At 37.1% G+C, this 18,605-nt stretch overlaps 1 protein-coding gene across 4 annotated transcripts in view; it reads left to right on the top strand.

The window, feature by feature from the left end:
• Positions 1–18,605, top strand: part of LRP1B (LDL receptor related protein 1B) — a 1,941,900-nt gene that overhangs the window by 1,262,553 nt on the left and 660,742 nt on the right. For all 4 annotated transcript variants that reach the window (XR_013518953.1, XM_078327882.1, XM_078327883.1 and 1 more), the window contains exon 23: positions 534–779. Coding sequence is in view for 3 of the 4 variants with exons in the window: in XM_078327882.1 (XP_078184008.1) it covers positions 534–779 (246 nt within the window). In the remaining variant the exon portion in view is untranslated. The remainder of the gene's footprint in view (positions 1–533; positions 780–18,605) is intronic.

Raw genomic sequence — 18,605 nt, forward strand, 5'->3', positions numbered from 1 at the left:
AGTAATCAATTCTGCATTGTAACTCCAGATTAGACTGTACAAATATTGCAAAAGGTATATAGATATTATGTATATATATTCATATGTGTATAAAGATATGCTTGTTAATTTATTAACATCAAGATATGTCTGATATTCAGATCATCATGGCATGCGCATCATTTGTGGAAGACCTCTACAAATGATTTTGCACAGCTGCCAAAAGGCTCAGCATAATCTTTCCTGTCATAACAGAAATATTGAGCGCACTTTACAGCTGTGGGGGAATATAGCAAACTATATTCTGAAGTTTTACAGAAATGAAAATCTTCCATTTAAAATTCATATCATATAGAATTAAATTTGGCCTTTGGATGAATTCTGTCATAATTTCTATACCAACCCCTGAAGAATAAAAAATCCAAATAGGGCTTTCTTATATTCATTTATAGTATCCTGGCTAATTGTAGGCTTAGAGAATTGAGTTCAATGATTAGCATTTAACCGAGGAAAGCAATTGAGAAGACCTATAATCTGTTCCCCACTTTTTATAGATGAATGTTCACTGAACAATGGAGGCTGTAGCAACCACTGTTCTGTTGTTCCTGGAAGAGGAATTGTCTGTTCCTGCCCTGAAGGACTTCAACTCAACAAAGACAATAAAACATGTGAAATCGTGGATTATTGTAGCAATCATCTAAAGTGCAGCCAAGTGTGTGAGCAGCACAAGCACACAGTCAAGTGCTCATGTTATGAAGGTTGGAAGCTGGATGTAGATGGTGAAAGTTGCACAAGTGTTGGTAAGTAGATATTTTGCATGGGTTACTATATTTAAGAATATATCTTAAAAAAAATTCCCAAAACAGCTTCAGAAAATTAACAAAAGGATTCAACTAATTTTAGATAAAGCATTTAACTATAATGTGTCATTTTAGACATACTACAAAATTTCTGAAGAGAAAATATGATAATTCTTACGTTTGCAATCCATTGAGTTGTTACCATCAGATTATTTTTTCCTGAAACATTGATTTCATGATCGGATCCCGAATGGGCTTGTTTTTGCATGTGCAAAAGCATTTGCTTTGTTTCTCTGTGTATGCTTTTTTAGGGGTTCCTGCCCCACATTCCCAGTAGTTATTTCTACTGCTCTTGAAAACAATTTCTTGCTCTGGCTGTGTTCATCTTTTAACTGCTTATTTAAAACATTGTGTGGATTCTCTAGGTGGTTTTTCACAGTGGGAAAGGCAAACAAAGGCTTTAGATTATGATATTCAAACTCTAATTGTGTAACTGACATTCATTCTCTATGTGACCCTAGGCAGGTTACATAACACTTTTGAACCTCAGTTTTCTCATTTTTCAAGTAACATTGTCAATTATAACCATTTCTTGCTTACAGCATGTTGTAAAAATAGCATGAAAGGAACTGTGCCTCACACCCATAGGGTGTCTAAAGAAGTATTGCTTCCCATCATCTTTTCCAGATTCTTGATCTGAGTCCACAGGAAACCTAGAAGTTCATAGATAGAATTGAAGAGATCCAGGAATTTTGTTTGGGAAAATATTATAGATTTATTTTAACTTCGAACTGAAAGTTAGCATTTCTTTTTACTGTGAATGTATGCCACAGACCACAGAAGTCATTAGCAGCAACTATGAATTTGCCAATAGAAGTAACAGACATATTCATATCACATTATAGTTGTTGCACCATATCTCAAAATATGACTTCTGTTCAGGCTTTGAAATCCACTATTAATTCAATAATGGGACTCATTAGACCCACTGATGGATCTTATTATCGAATACACTAATAAAATCTTTTCTGTGGGGGAATATCTCTTCAACTTGTTCCAAGACAAAAAGAACACCATATCAAATAAATACTGTATTAAATAAAGTTTGAATTTCATGCCATCAAGATAAATATATAAGTAAACACATTTGTGATTATATTCAAAAATTATTTAATTTCAGTAAATATGTTTCATTTCAATATGTTTTCTTATCTATACTTTTTGAAAAACTTTATTCTGTTCTTGTACTTTTAAAAACTTTCTAGTATTTGCTAGCACAATAGGGTGACTTTAGTCAAAAATAATTTAGTTGTACATTTTTAAAAAGCTAAGAGTATAATTAGATTGTTTGTTATACAAGGATAAATGCTGGATGTGATGGATACCCTGATGTGATTATTATGCCTTGCGTGACTGTATCAAAATATTTCATGTAACCTGTAAGGTAACTGGGGCCAGTGGCACAGAGGGTAAAGAAATTTCCCAAGACAGTTGTAGTTAAAGACAGGCAGGTTTAATGGCCGGGCGTGGTGGCTCACGCCTGTAATACCAGCACTTTGAGAGGCTGAGGCGGTGGATCATGAGGTCAAGAGACCGAGACCATCCTGGTTAACATGGTGAAACCCCATCTCTACTAAAAATACAAAAACTGAGCTGGGCATGGTGGCACGTGCCTGTAATCCCAGCTACTCGGGAGGCTGAGGCAGGAGAATTGCCTGATCCCAGGAGGCGGAGGTTGCGGTGAGCCGAGATCACGCCATTGCACTCCAGCCTGGGTAACAAGAGCGAAACTCCATCTCAAAAAAAAAAAAAAAAATGGCAGGTTCATTAGAGAAAGTATGAAAATACATTGCAAGGTTGCAACAGGTAGCTCAGCAGAGAATGAGCTGTCTGTAAAGAGGCAGGGGCTGGAAGGACATTTTATATCGTTGTGATGGAGGGAGCTACTTGTGGAATGAGATCATTGTGCCCACAGAACAAGAAGGTTGTTGATTATGATGAGATTAACCATCTATCAGAATGATTGTTCTTTCTCACCTGGAGCTCTCCCCCACTTGAAGCTCTCCCCGACCTGGAGCCCCTTCCACATTATTGCTTTCTTATCTTATCAGGCCTCCACATAACCCATAAATATAACACTACTATAACACCTACTATGTACTCACAAAAATTAAAATAAAAAGTTATTTTTAAAAAACACAACTTTCTGAGGAGTCCACATGCTTCATCAGACTGCTAAGAACCCATACATTATGAATTTCTATTCATGTTGTTTTTTACACATAGATTATACTTTCCTCACTTTATCTCCAGAAATCCTGGATATTTTTTGAGACTGTCTCAAGTCTTTTTTTCATTAATTAAATCTTTTTCCAAATATCCTTGTTCTCTATTTTTTCTTTCTATGTCTGGGGTATATTGTTCTTGTATATATGTTATCACATTTTTAATTGGCTATTTTATATTTCTAGATATTTTCTTCCCTTATTTCTTGTCTTCCAATAAAATAATAAACCTTCATTTTACAAATCAGGTTATAGACTTTTCTCTTGTGTTTTATGTAATATCCAGTCCAATTCTGGGAAAATACTATACAGTTAATAAATATATTCTTTTAGAGATTATATTATTTTAATCTTTTATTTTCAATTTTGTTTTTGTTTTGTTTGTAATTATTTTTGCAGCAGTTTTCTTCTGATCATTAAAATTTGAGTCCTAGAGAATAAGTATAGCAGATATTTATTCTACACTTTCTTCTTCAATATTCTTACACAAAGTAATTGGCTTGAGAGCCTGAAAAATAGCAATTTGTTGTGATGGTAATAGTCATTTCATTCATCTACATGTTTCAGATGGAAAAACAATAGATGAAATATTGACCACAGACACACTTGTTATCATTATTGGAGAATTGGCTTCAGATGACAAAATGATTGAGTGTTTTAGAGTGGTTACATACCATATGAAATGAATAACATCTTATGTCTAATATTAGAGTGATATTAATTTAAATTAATATCACTCTATTAATTGAGTAATATTAATGTCTAACATTAATTTAAATCCAGGTGACCAAGTACAAAGTTAACTCTCCTAAGGGAATTGACCCCTCTGCTCTCAGCTTAGAATGGAAGTATACGGGCAGAAAGAAGGTGTTCCCTTTCCTCCCCATCATAAGGGTCATAGATAACTCTCCTACAACAAAGACAGGTTAACAAGAGAAAATCATAGCAAATTTATTTGATCATAGTTTTTTGTTTTGTTTATTGTTTCTTGTTTTTAAAATAGTATAACAGGAGTTTATTGATAGGCAATTTGATTAGTAGAGTTACAAATACAAAAAGGAGGGAAGATTCCCAGAAAGAAGACATTATTTCTAATAAACCTTCAAGAAAATCTTGATTATTAAAATGGCTCTTATCCTGTAAGTGTTGCATATAGTTTTAGCTCCTCAGAGCCCTCTATCAATAAGGTGTCCAAATTGGCTACTGCTGCCTTGGGGAATATTTCTTAGTGTTGTATTGGTGCTTCTCTGACAAAGCATAGTTTTTTTAAATCAAGACAAACAGTCACATATTTATGTAAATCCTAAATTCCAAGTATGAACACTGCAGTTGACCTGATAGACTGGTATACAATCATAAATCCTTAGATTAACCATGCCAGCCTCTCATGAATTATTGGAATTTCATAAATTTATGAAGTGTTAACATAGAAATGAAATGGCAACTGACTTTGTGAAAGCTCACATATTGAAACTGAATGAAATCTCAAGCTGTAGTGTGGAGTTAGAAAATTCTGTTACCAGGCAGCACTCTCTCACCATAAAAATAGCAGCTATCTACTGGTTTCTTAATGCCAAACTAATGATGATTTTGAAGACCAACTTGCTCACTGCCATACCCATGATTCAAATGAAGAGGTGTTTCTGTCTCTTGATTTCCTTTCTTTTAGGTTAGTTGAGAAGAGCCTTGAAAGGGAAAAAATATCATTGAGTAAAACATAATCTCCTGGAGTATCGTTTTATTGCAGATACCCTTGACAACAGGAGCCTCTGAAGCAGCGGCACTCCAACAGGTTCTAAATAATTACCCCGTAAGGTTCCCACAGACCTGGAGAATGTCATGCAAACTTCTTGGCGGCCATGAACCTCTCCATGTACTTATCATAGGCTTCAAATTCTTGAAGTTTCTTTACTTCAAAAAGGATTACCTTCCACAGCAAGGGAACAGATCTGATAATCACTGCAGATGCTTTGTGAAAGCATGCTGAGCTCTCCCAGGTGAATACTTTTAAGGCAAGGACAGCAAGATATCTCTATTGAGACCTGAGATATCTGCTTCTGGTTGAGGTTGAGTTTGATGACCTGCAGCTGTCTTAGTTATCAGGTATACTTTGAATCTGGTTCTTGGAAATATCTGCCACATCTGGTGCCCTAGGCACAAAGTTGGGTGATAGTTCTCCCAGTTGGTTCCCAGTGAGGCTCAGGGTCTTGAGGATAGACAGTTGCCCAAACGTAGATGGCAGCTCTCTCAGATGACTGCCCTTTAGGTATAGCATCTCTAGTTTTGGGTGTTTTGTGTGTGGATTTCATAATCACATTAGGCAGAACAGTCAGTTTATGTTGTTCAAAAAGAAGTTCTTCAGCAGAGTGAACTTCTGTTTCAGCAAAAGCGGTAGATTCTCCATCTTGTTGTTGGACAAATCAATGGTCCTGAGAGTGCTTGTTAGGGTCTGCAATTCTAAGGGGTACTCAGTCCACAGTCCTTAAACTGAGACACCAGTTTAGTGTGCCCATTCCATGTGAGTGCGGAGGGCACTGTTTACTGTCCTAGTACTTCAGCCCACATTCCTCCTACAGCTCAGCTGCCAGACGGTTCAGCGGGGAAGCCCCAGGACCCACACTAGCTGGGTTGCATTCCCCAGGCTTAGTCCTGGGTGGGAACCTTATGGTAGTTTTATGTAACACTGAAGTGTTTAGAATGAAGACCCAAACATCTAGGAAAAACTATCAATATTTTATGCTTAGGCTCAATGAAGTATGGACAGATGTTTAGAAATATTATTGGACAAAAAGGGTATGATCTAATGCTAATAGATAGTTGGGAGGGAACCAGCAAGGCCTGTTTGCTCTGCTTCTTCTGAACCTATCTGGACAGCATTCCTTCCTCCAGGATATGAGCCAGACCCCTGCTGGAATGAGTCTTCAATTTCTTTAGGGCCAGCTCCTAAATGCAAAGGTTGGTGTCTTTGTCAGGGTTCTCTAAAAAGAAAGAACTAATAGGATAGATGAATATACAATGGGGGCTGTATTAGGAGAATTGACTTACATGATCATAAGGTGAAGTCCCATGATAGGCTGTCTGCAAGATGAGGAGCCAGGTAGCCAGTCTGAGTTCCAAAACCTCAAAAGTAGGGAAGCTGTTGGTGCAACCGTCAGTCTGTGGCCAAAGGCATGAGAGCCCCTGGAAAATCACTGGCATAGATACAAGAGTCCAAAAGCTGAAGAACTTGAAGTCTGATGTTTGAGAGCAGGAAGCATCTAGCATGAGAGAAAGGTAGAGGCCAGAAGACGTAGCCAGTCTAGTCTTTCCACATTCCTCTGCCTGCTTTTATCCTAGCTGTGGTGGCAACTGATTAGATGGTACCCAGCCAGACTGAAGGTCGTTTAGTTCACTGACTCAAATGTTAATCTCCTTTGGCAGCAGCCTCACAGACACACCCAGCAGCAGTACTTGGCATACCTCAATTAAGTTGACATTCAGTATTAACCATCACAGTCAGGAAAAGTTAGAATAATATTTTTAGGCTTTATGGCCAGCTTTGGAGAAAGGGGCTGCTAGTTTCTATGACTTCCTTTGGGAAAGAAAGATTCTAGTTACTACAGCTTACCTAAGGAGAGAATGAAGCATGAAAGACAGGAAGGCAGGAAAGGGTCAGAGAGACTTTGCTTCTGAGTTAGCTTCTTAGGTCTTCACTTTGGGGTACTGTTTTCTGAGCCCTAACAAAACTAATGCAGTACCATATCATTTCTCACTGCGAAGATTGCTATATTTTCCATCTGGTTTTGTTCATAATTTTATAGAAAAGCAAAAGTATACTTCATCGTTTAAAGTTACAATAAAACATTTTAAGTGAATAATTATCTGCTAGTAATAAATCTCTATCTGAAATGTATAATGCACTTTGTGTATGTAAAAAAAAAAAAGCATTTATTCTGTAATTTGTTTACCCCATCTGTTTTAGAAAAGCAGCAAGTTCACAGTTCAATAAAAACAAATTGACTAGTTACTACTGGACTTTAAAAATATAAATTTCTTCTTCCTTGCTCATTTTTCTCTTTTCCATTATCTTCAGTTGATTCCCTCTTTGAAAATGGTTTCTTTCTATTGAATGAAATAGCTGTCCTTATCCCTCTTGACATTAGAAAGAAAAAAAAAAGGAGATAGCAGTCTTTTGGCTGGGCATGGTGGCTCACACCTGTAATCTCAACACTTTGGGAGGCTGAGGCAGGAGAATTGCTTGAACCCAGGAGTTCAAGACAGCCTGGGCAACATAAGGATACCCCCTATTTACAAATAATTTAAAAATTAGCCAGTCATGGTGATGCACATCTGTGGTCCTAGCTACTCAGGTAACTGAGGCAGGAGCATTGGCTGAGCCCAGGAGATTGAGGCTGCAGTGAGCCATGACTGTGCCACTGCACTTCAGCCTGAGCAAGAGTGAAACCCTGTCTCAAAAGAAAACGAAAAGGTAGTTTTTCAAATTGCAGCCATGATTGTTCCATTCTTTTTTTCCCCTTGAGTTTCCCTCTGTAGTTCTCTCATCTTTTTTCATTTCTCTATACTCTTTCCTTATCTGATTCTTTACAATCTGAATTCTGCCAAATTGCAGAACTGACTCTGTTTTCTCTAAGTTCACTCCTAATATCTTATTCGTTAAATAAAATGATCTTCCATAAATACTACTTTTATAATTTTTATTTTTTTATTTAATGTATCTAAAATCTCAGTTTTCTTTTATATCTCAATACTCAATTACATTGTCCCTCTTTAATTCATTTATTAATAATTTAACTCGTTTATTATTATTACTTATAATTCAATTATTAATGACTCCTCTCTGAAGTATTGATTTCCTTTATGATCACCTAAAATATTCCACTGATTCTGATACAGACAGGAGGCCAGGGAAATACTGGGTAGAATGGGGCGGTCCCTGTGAGGGCCCCACCCCCAAGCCAGGACATGCAGTCCAAAGTGAAAACTTTACATCTCTGTTTTCCTGCTGGAATGTTGCCTTTTCCCAAAGCACCCTGGCCCAGCCTGCCCGCTGATATTGTACCCTTAAAAACCCCAGGCTTCATTGACAGCAGAGCAGTAGAGAAGGAGAGGAGTAAAAAAAAGCAGCTTGTCTTTGGTTAGAAGCAGCTTGACTTCAGAGGGATGGCTTGATGGCAGGACCTTGGAGAACAGTTTGGCCTGCGAGGGCTGAACTCCAGGGGATGATCACCTTACTGCTCCATCCCCTTCTCAGCTCTCCATCCCACTGAGAGCCATTTTCGTCAGTAATAAAATCCCCTGCATTTACCATCTCCAATTCGTTGTACAACCTGATTTTTCCCGGACACCCAACAAGAGCTTGGGATACAGGAGGTTGTAACACAGAGCTGTTCAACACTTAAGCTATCCACTGACGACAAAATAAAAGCGCACTGTAATATGCTTCTGAGACTCTAGGGCTCATGGGCATCCCCTAGAGGCTGCCACTGGTACATACAGAGTTCTGCTCCTGCCTGTGCCCAGAAACATTTGTTCTGGCCTCTGCACCCACTCACCTGTGTGCTCCCTCTCCAGCGAGGGGTTGAGAGCTTCAGGCTGAGTAAAGGAGCCACCCCTTTTGTGAGTCCTATGAAGGGGTTGGGAAGAATTTCCTGTTTCAATTGCATTTTATTCTGGTTTCATTGCTGTTTGTTAGGCAGCCCACTGGCAAGTTTGCACCATATTTCTAGTAACATTGCAGATAACGTTATAGCATTTAAAAAAAAAATCTCAGCCTGAATCAGGTTGTATTTTCACATTAATTTTTTGATGGTATTCTCTCATTCTTTTCTTTGTCATTTTTACGTTTTTAAAATTATATTTATTTTTTAATTTAAATCATTTTTAGGAAAGAGATTGTAAACATAAGCACAAAAATGCATAAATATAATGGTTGTGTTTTGGTATACTGTGTCCAGAACCCAAAGCTTAATTTTTACATGCCTCTATCTGTGTTTCGTTGGACAACTCCTTTCCACTCTGGATCTTCTCTTATCACCCCAGAGCTGATTGCTGTGGTATTTACATCTCCAGCTACATCATTCATTTTTCTTTCTTCTTCTTCCTCTTCTTCTTCTCCTTCTCCTTCTCCTTCGTTTTTTGAGGCAGAGTCTCATTCTGTCACCCAGGCTGGAGTGCAGTGGCACGATCTTGGCTCACTGCAACCTCCACTTCCTGGGTTCGAGTGATTCTCTTGCCTCAGCCTCCTGAGTAGCTGGAATTACAGGCACATGCCATCACGCCTGACTAATTTTTATATTTTTTTAGGGATAGTGTTTCACTGTATTGACCAGGATGGTCTTGAACTTCTGACCTCAGGTGATCCTCCTGCCTCGGCTTCCCAAAGTGCTGGGATTAAAGGTGTGAGCCACTGTGCCTGGCCTATCATTTTTTTTACTATCTAATATTACTTCCTCAGGTATCATCAGGTCACCTCATGATTAGTGAGCTAAATGTATCCTTTCTCTTCTCCCTCAAGAATCCATAATTCTGTCAATAGTTGCAGTATTATTTTGCTCTTCAGGGCTCACAACTACAACTTACCTTTGTTATTTCCAATTCCTTGCTGCCTTCTCTCTTTGGGTCTTAATTTTTTCTTTGCAGTGTTTTTTGGATTCAGATCTCTTTCTACAATTAAGTAGCATCTGCACCATAGCACAGGCCGGGAGATACATATGTTCTAATGATGATGGCAATCTTCTCTCTAGCAAATTTGTTTTTATCTTCTTGTTTCTTCAGTTTTTGAGGAGGCAGATATTGAAATTTGAAAAAAACATAGTATTTTTACTGACAAAGAGAGAGAGGAAAATCCAGATCCAGGAAGATAAAAATTAATAGAAAGAGGTCAAGATAAACAATAAAGTGATAAGCAGATGTACTGCCTTGTGGAGTAGTGAGTGATAAAGGTGAAGCCATCAGGAGAATGAAGCTGTGGGGGACTTACCATCTGGTCATCTGTTTATTTTATCTCTCTTTAAAAAATGACACATTTACATATCAGTTTCTGTTCACATTTTAATGGTTTCCCTCTATTATCTATGAAATTAACCTGAAACCTTTCTATCTGCTATTCAGAGCCTTCTTCATTTTTGCAATTTTCCCTCTCCAACCTGATGTTTCCTCATCATCCACTGTGGGCTTTGACTTGAGGGATATTATTGCTATTTTCATCATGAGTAATGATAGTATATGCATGACTAAGAATATGTAAAGCACTTTCACATATCACTTCATTTAATCATCTTCTTAACATATTTCAATCACTCTCGTCTATGACTTCATAATAATATCTTATCAAGTCTTCTGGAAATTTGAATGCTGTGCACTCTTCACAACTCCCTTATCTACAAGTAGTTTATTCAAGTTAATAATTATAATGCTATTAATAGCTGCCATTTATCAAACACCTAAAATATGATTATTTATTACTCCCAAGAAACCAGATAAATGCCTAAAAACTCTGATTTTATACCTTTTGAAGTGAAGATCCAGAAAGATTACATCATTTGCTCAGGGTAAGAGATTGTGACTAAGAGATGTTAGAGCAAAGGTTTTGAACTTTATTCTTCCTGATCCCAAAGCAGGAGCATTTGCATATGACTACAAGATCCAGGCAATTTCTCTGTGCTGTGAGCCAGCACACTCCTATGAGCCCTTCAAATAGTCAACATTTCATGATCTTACTTTTGTTATCATTGTATCCACTTTCAAAGTGGATGTTGAATCAAAATATTTTATATCCCTTATGAGACATGAAAATTTTGCAGCAAATGACTATTGTAGTTGGGCCCTTTCTCTTTTCTTCAGTTATTCTCATATTCATGATCTCGCTTCCTCTCTTTCTCTTTATGTTTTGAAGATCACGCAGGAAGGGTTGAGTTGATTATACTCCTCACTTCTTAGCACAGTATAATCATTGGTCTATGAAAGATTTTTATTTTCCTCATGCCCTCCCTTGGTCTCTCTTTCTTTCTTTACTTATATTTCTAAAGCCTACCCCTCTTCCTTACCTCTGTCTCCAGAGGAAATCATTTCAATGCAGTTCATATATTCTCTTATGCATCTATGTTGTTGTTTTTGCATACACAATCTTTTAATTACATAAATGCTATTATCATGCATATTATAGTCATTTACTCTTTTTAGTCAGCACTGTCTCTATGAACTGTGCTGTGTTTAAACCTGCTCTGTTACTTGTAATCACTATATAGTGCACACATATTTTATGCTTTTCCATTCTGCCATGTAAATACACTCAAGTTGCCTCTAACTCTACGCTCAAATGATGATTCCATAGACATACATTTACCTGCATTCTTACAGATCTGCATAAAAATTTCTTTAGAACCAATAACTGAATCACAACATGTGCTTCTACTTACAATGACTAAGTAGAACCAGTTCCTCTTCAGAGTGGTTACACAGTTTACATCTGTACCAACAGTGCACTCTCTAAGTTCCCACATTCTTGGCAGTTCTCAAAATTATCCACTCTGTAGTTTTCTCCCCTAATATATAGGAGTAACATGATATGTCATTGCTTGTGTTTACATTGTTTTTATTTCCTGTGAGTTTGAACACCTCTTTATATACTCAACTAGCCTTAAGTTCCTTTGGCCATTCTCTTATTAAGATTACTGCCTTTTCTTATTAACTTGTAGACACTAACTCTATATTCTAAACTTTAGACATTTCAGATATCACCTCCATTCAGTCACCCATCTGTTAACTTCATCTACAGCGACTTCTGTTGAACAAGTTCTCTTTGTCTATCAGCTTCCCTCTCTTAAACTCCTTTGATTCATTTTATTTTGCATATTTCTTCTTCTTCCCATAATCATTTTGATTATATTTAAGGTCTTCTAGGCTTATTATTCATTCATTGATTTTATAATTATCATTTATTCATCTATATAATCAAAAATATTTATTTAGTACAATCTAGTAAAAGACACTGGGCTACATCCTAGAAATGCAGGTTTTGTTGTTATCCCACCTCTTCCCTGGTTGAGTGCTCCTCTCTCTCTCACACACACATCCCAAATGGAGATTCTTACAACTTGTTAATAAAAAGAATTGGTGAGTTTAAAAAGCAAGTCACGAACTTGGCATAGAAAGCAGAGATATTTTAAAAATCCAGAAATATTTGGAAAGTAATTACTAAAAGAGCAAAAAAAATTGACTCAAAATATGAAGGACAGCTGATGACATAATCTTATATATGTACAAGTTTGAATAATACTTGAAAGTCCATCCTGGCCTTCATTCTATAGATTCTATTTCCTCCGCCTACCTGTATATTATCCTTCAGAAATATTTAACTATCATTCGTTTCCAATATGGCTATAGCTGGAGAAATGAAGAGAAGCAAGTCATGATATATATTGGACCAGATAAATAATATACCACTTACCACTTCATAAGTTGTTACTGTGTAAAATAAATGTATCTGATGATGGGATAGAAAAGTTCAAATAAACGCTTAAATATAAGAACAGAAAATACAGTAAAAACTCTGAAGTAGCAGGAGAGAAAACATTGTAACAGCAATATCACTTTTTGTTTGATGATATTATATATATGGTAAAGAATCAGGGGATTTCACATAGAATTGCTAGTTCTATGGTTGTAATAGCAATTTACCCTGAAAGGATCTGAAGAAGTACTCTTTTTCTTAGACAACTCTTCTGCTGTTTTCATAGTCTGTCTTATAAAAATCATTCTGCAAATCCGTAGTGGGACTAAAAGAAAAAGAAGAAAATTGTACATAGAAGGCCAGAGTCTTCTGAGTGTTTTCTGAAAGCTTCTTGTAATGCACTAGATTATAAACATGAAATTCATCACTTATAAAAAATATAAATTGTAACCTTCTTTATTTTGTACATATCTCATCTCTTGTTATATGCTAAAGGTGAAAGATTTCAGGCCACTTTTCTATTAAGAGGCTAATACGCTGGTTTGAGCTGTTAAATTCAGTCATATATGAGACAGAAGCTAGGATACAGGAAGAATTGTTAGAAAACAGTAAAAATGGATGGCTACTTCATGTATTATTTATATTCATTGTAAATTGATTTGCCCCAAAAGAAGTTATTATAGCTATGTCAAGATTGAAACAATCTAGAAAATTCTTCTTTTATTTTCACATACTGTTTTTTTTTACAGGGTTTCATTTAATTAAAGTAAAAAACATTATAAGATGAGATTTTAAAATTCTATCTTCATGATTTCCCACTGGTTTATGAAATGACATATTGGATTATTCATTACAACTTTATTTCCTCAAAAAGGAAATAATAATCTAATAGGTCAACAGAAATGTTAAAAGTAGAGGCACTTGAAGAAGGTATCTAGATTAAGAGTTCAAATATAAAATCATTTGAAAATTTACACTTTGATTTTTGATCTTTGGTAAACTGGTTTATTTTATTTGTTTATTTTAGTCAAGCATAATTCAGTAAATATTTATCAAACAGGTATTTTCTCAACATAAAATGACTATAAAGAATACAAGGACTTGAAAAGATTATGAGCAGTTTTAATAAGACAGTCAATGTAAAGGTCATTATTCAAAGAAAACATATGATTTAATCACTTTTCATTTTATAGTAAACTCAAACATGTTTGGAAATAATGAGAATAATGTATTCAACAGCCAGTAGTTTTTAATATTTAGAATTTTTCATTTATGATTTAAATCATTTTCTGAAAGTAATAAAACATTAGATCACTTTGAAGCCGTCTGTGTATGCTTTTCTCCATCCCCAGAGATAGCCTCTTTTGAGCTTGGTTTACCTGTTCTATCCTTATAGCTTCTGTTTTTAAACATCATACAAAACTGTGCTTTTAAATTTACACAAGTTATATACATTATGTACACATCTGAACTAGGTTTTTTTTTTTTTTTTTCCGAGACGGAGTTTCGCTCTTGTTACCCAGGCTGGAGTGCAATGGCGCGATCTCGGCTCACCGCAACCTCCGCCTCCTGGGTTCAGGCGATTCTCCTGCCTCAGCCTCCTGAGTAGCTGGGATTACAGGCACGTGCCACTGTGCCCAGCTAATTTTTTGTATTTTTAGTAGAGACGGGGTTTCACCATGTTGACCAGGATGGTCTTGATCTCTTGACCTCGTGATCCACCCGCCTCGGCCTCCCAAAGTGCTGGGATTACAGGCGTGAGCCACCGCGCCCGGCTGAACTAGGTTTTTTTTTTAACTCATAAATATGATTTCGAGGTTTAACTGCTCTATAACATTCTACTCTATAGAAAGGTTAGTCTTTTTATTCTCTATTTGTGGCCTTTAAGGTTGTTTCTAGGAGTTTGCTATATCAAACTATGTTGTAGTACATGGTGATATCATGCCTACGTGTGAAAATGTACACAAGTTGAACTGCATATTCAAATGTATGGGTATCATCAGTTACACATGTTCAAGTCTATTATAGTCAAATATGTCTCCAAAATAGTTGTAGAAATACACAATACCATCAACAGTTTATGAAATTTCCTCATTCTTGCTAACACTAGCTACCATCATGTGTCAAATTGCTTCTCCTTCACTTACTAGCTTTGGCATGGTAGTTATGTAATTCCTCTGTACCCTTGTTTCTTCCTGTTCAAAATGGGAGTGATATCACCTACCTCATAAGGCTTTGTGAGGATTGTTTAAATTGGGATTTATAAATGTTTAAGAATGGTTGGACGGCCAAGCAATGTGGCTCACTCCTGTAATCCCAGCACTTTGGGAGGCCGAGGTGGGTGGATCACGAGGTCAAGAGATCAAGACCATCCTGGCCAACATGGTGAAACCCCATCTCTACTGAAAAAAAAAGAAAAGAAATTAGCTGGGTGTGGTGGCACGCGCCTGTAGTCCCAGCTACTTGGGAGGCTGAGGCAGAAGCATTGCTTGAACCTGGGAGGCAGAGGTTGCAGTGAGCTGAGCTTGCACCACTGCACTCCAGCTTGGTGCCTGATGACACAGTGACACTGTGTCTCAAATAAAAAAAAAAAAAAAAAAAAAAAAAAGAATGATTGGGCAAGGTGGCTTATGCCTGTAATCAGAACACTTTAAGAGACCAAAGCAGGCAGATAACTTGAGGTAGGAAATTCAAGACCAGCCTGGCCATCATGAAGAAAGCCTGTACTAAAAATACAAAATTTTAGTATTAATTTTGTACTAAAAATACAAAAATTAACTGGGCATGGTGGCACATACCTATAATCACAGATACTCAGGTGGCTGAGGCATGCGAATTACTTGAGCCTGGGTGGCAGAAGTTGCAGTGAGTTGAGATCATGCCGCTGTACTCCAGCCTGGGGAACAGAGGGAGATCCTGTCAAAAAAAAAAAAAAAAAAAGTTTAAAAACAATTCTGGTATATAGGAAGCACTCCATGTGTGATATTTTGATAATTTTTGGATTTCAGTTTTTCCCGATAAAATGGGTATGGTCATGCTGTTTTAATTGGTGTAAACTTTTTTTTTAACACTCTCAATTATTATGTGATTTCATTATGGACTAGTAACAAAGTCTGCAGACTGGCAGCAGTCTGTGTAGATAACTTTGAGTACGACTTTGTTACATTACTTTTAGTCTTGTAGGTTTTTATTTTTCTCACATTAGATTGGAGGGTATGCTTTTACTACTAAATCAATTATTGCAATGCTTATATATCATTTCAATTTATCTATCTATCTATCTATCTATCTATCTATCTATCTATCTATCTATCTTTTAGAGACGGAGTCTCACTTTGTTGCCCAGGCTGCAATGCAGTGGCACAGTCAAGGTTCACTGCAACCTCTGCCCCTCAAGTTCAAGCGATTCTCCTGCTTCAGCCTCCTGAGTAGCTGGGATTACACGTGGTTGCCACCATGCCCGGCTAATTTTGTATTTTTAGTAGAGACGGAGTTTCACCATGTTGACCAGGCTGGTCTCAAACTCCTGACCTCAGGTGATCTACTCGCCTCAGCCTCCAATCATATGGAGATTACAGACCTGAGCCACCGCACCAGTCTTTCTATTTCTTTTTTAAGTCAATTTTGCTAACACATTTTTCTAGGAATTAACTTATTTTACATATTTTCAACTGTATTATTAAAAGGTATATCTTACTCATCTTTTTTCTTTTTTTTTTTCATTTTTATTGCATTTTAAGTTTTGAGGTACATGTGCAGGACATGCAAGATAGTTGCATAGGTATACACATGGCAGTATGATTTGCTGTCTTCCTCCCCTTCACGCACATCTGGCATTTCTCCCCATGCTATCCCTCTTCAGCTCCCCCTCCGCTGTCCCTCCCCTATTGCCCCCAATAGACCCCAATGTGTAGTGCTCCCCTCCCTGTGTCCATGTGTTCTCACTGTTCATCACCCGCCTATGAGTGAAAACATGCGGTATTACATTTTCTGTTCTTGTGTCAGTTTGCTGAGAATGATGTTCTCCAGATTCATCCATGTCCCTACAAAGAACACGAACTCATCGTTTTTGATTGCTGCATAATATTCCATGGTGTATATGTGCCACATTTTCCCAGTCCAGTCTATCATCGATGGACATTTGGTTGGTTCCAGGTCTTTGCTATTGTAAATAGTACTGCAATGAACATTCATGTGCATGTGTCCTTATAGTAGAACAATTTATAATCCTTTGGGAATATACCCAGTAATGGGATTGCTGGGTCAAATGGAATTTCTATTTCTAGGTCCTTGAGGAATCGCCACACTGTCTTCCATGATGGTTGAACTAATTTACACTCCCACCAGCAGTGTAAAATTGTTCCTATTTGTCCACATCCTCTCCAGCATCTGTTGTCTCCAGATTTTTTAATGATCGCCATTCTAACTGGTGTGAGATGGTATCTCAATGTAGTTTTGATTTGCATTTCTCTAATGACCAGTGATTATGAGCATTTTTTCATGTTTGTTGGCCTCATGTATGTCTTCTTTTGTAAAGTGTCCGTTCATATCCTTTGCCCACTTTTGAATAGGCTTGTTTGTTTTTTTTCTCGTAAATCTGTTTGAGTTCTTTGTAAATTCTGGATATCAGTCCTTTGTCAGATGGGTAAACTGCAAAAATTTTTTCCCATTCTGTTGGTTGCCGATTCACCCTAAAGACTGTTTCTTTTGCTGTGCAGAAGCTGTGGAGTTTGATTAGGTTCCATTTGTCTATTTTGGCTTTTGTTGCCAATGCTTTTGGTGTTTTGGTCATGAAGTCCTTGCCTACGCCTATGTCCTGAATGGTTTCGCTTAGATTTTCTTCTAGGGTTTTTATGGTGCCAGGTTTTATGTTTAAGTCTTTAATCCATCTGGAGTTAATTTTAGTGTAAGGTGTCAGGAAGGGGTCCAGTTTCTTCTTTCTGCACATGGCTAGCCAGTTTTCCCACCACCATTTATTAAACAGGGAATCCTTTCCCCATTGCTTGTTTTTGTCAGGTTTATCAAAGATTGTATGGTAGTAGTTTTGTTGTGTTGCCTCTGATGCCTCTGTTCTGTTCCATTGGTCTATATCTCTGTTTTTGTACCAGTACCATGTTGTTTTGATTACTGTAGGCTTGTAGTATAATTTGAAGTCCAGTAGTGTGATGCCTCCTGCTGTGTTCTTTTTGCTTAGAATTGACTTGGCTATGCGGGCTCTCTTTTGGTTCCATATGAAGTTTAAGGTGGTTTTTTCCAGTTCTGTGAAGAAGGTCATTGGTAGCTTGATGGGGATAGCATTGAGTCTGTAAATTATTTTGGGTGGTATGGCCATTTTTACGATATTGATTCTTCCTAACCATGAACATGGAATATTTCTCCATCTGTTTGTGTCCTCTATTATTTCGTTGAGCAGTGGTTGGTAGTTCTCCTTGAAGAGGTCCCTTACATTCCTTTTTAATTGTATTCCTAGGTATTTTATTCTCTTTGTAGCAATTGTGAATGGCAGTTCGTTCTTAATTTGGCTCTCTTTCAGTCTGTTATTGGTGTATAGGAATGCTTGTGATTTTTGCACATTGATTTTGTATCCCGAGACTTTACTGAAGTTGCTTACCAGTTTCAGGAGATTTTGGGCTGAGGCAATGGGGTCTTCTAGGTATACAATCATGTCATCTACAAATAGAGACAATTTGACTTCCTCCCTTCCTATTTGAATACCCTTTATTTCTTTTTCTTACCTGATTGCTCTGGCTAGGACTTCCAGTACTATATTGAATAGGAGTGGTGACAGAGGGCATCCTTGTCTAGTGCCAGATTTCAAAGGGAATCCTTCCAGTTTTTGCCCATTCAATATGATATTGGCTGTTGGTTTGTCGTAAATAGCTTTTATTATTTTGAGATACGTTCCATCAATACCGAGTTTATTGAGGGTTTTTAGCATAAAGGGCTGTTGAATTTTGTCAAAGGCCTTCTCTGCATCAATTGAGTAATCATGTGGTTTTTGTTTTTCATTCTGTTTGTGTGGTGAATTAGGTTTATAGACTTGCATATGTTGAACCAGCCTTGCATCCCTGGGATGAATCCTACTTGATC

Source organism: Callithrix jacchus, chromosome 6 (genome assembly GCF_049354715.1).
Source record: "Callithrix jacchus isolate 240 chromosome 6, calJac240_pri, whole genome shotgun sequence".
NCBI lineage: Eukaryota > Metazoa > Chordata > Mammalia > Primates > Cebidae > Callithrix > Callithrix jacchus.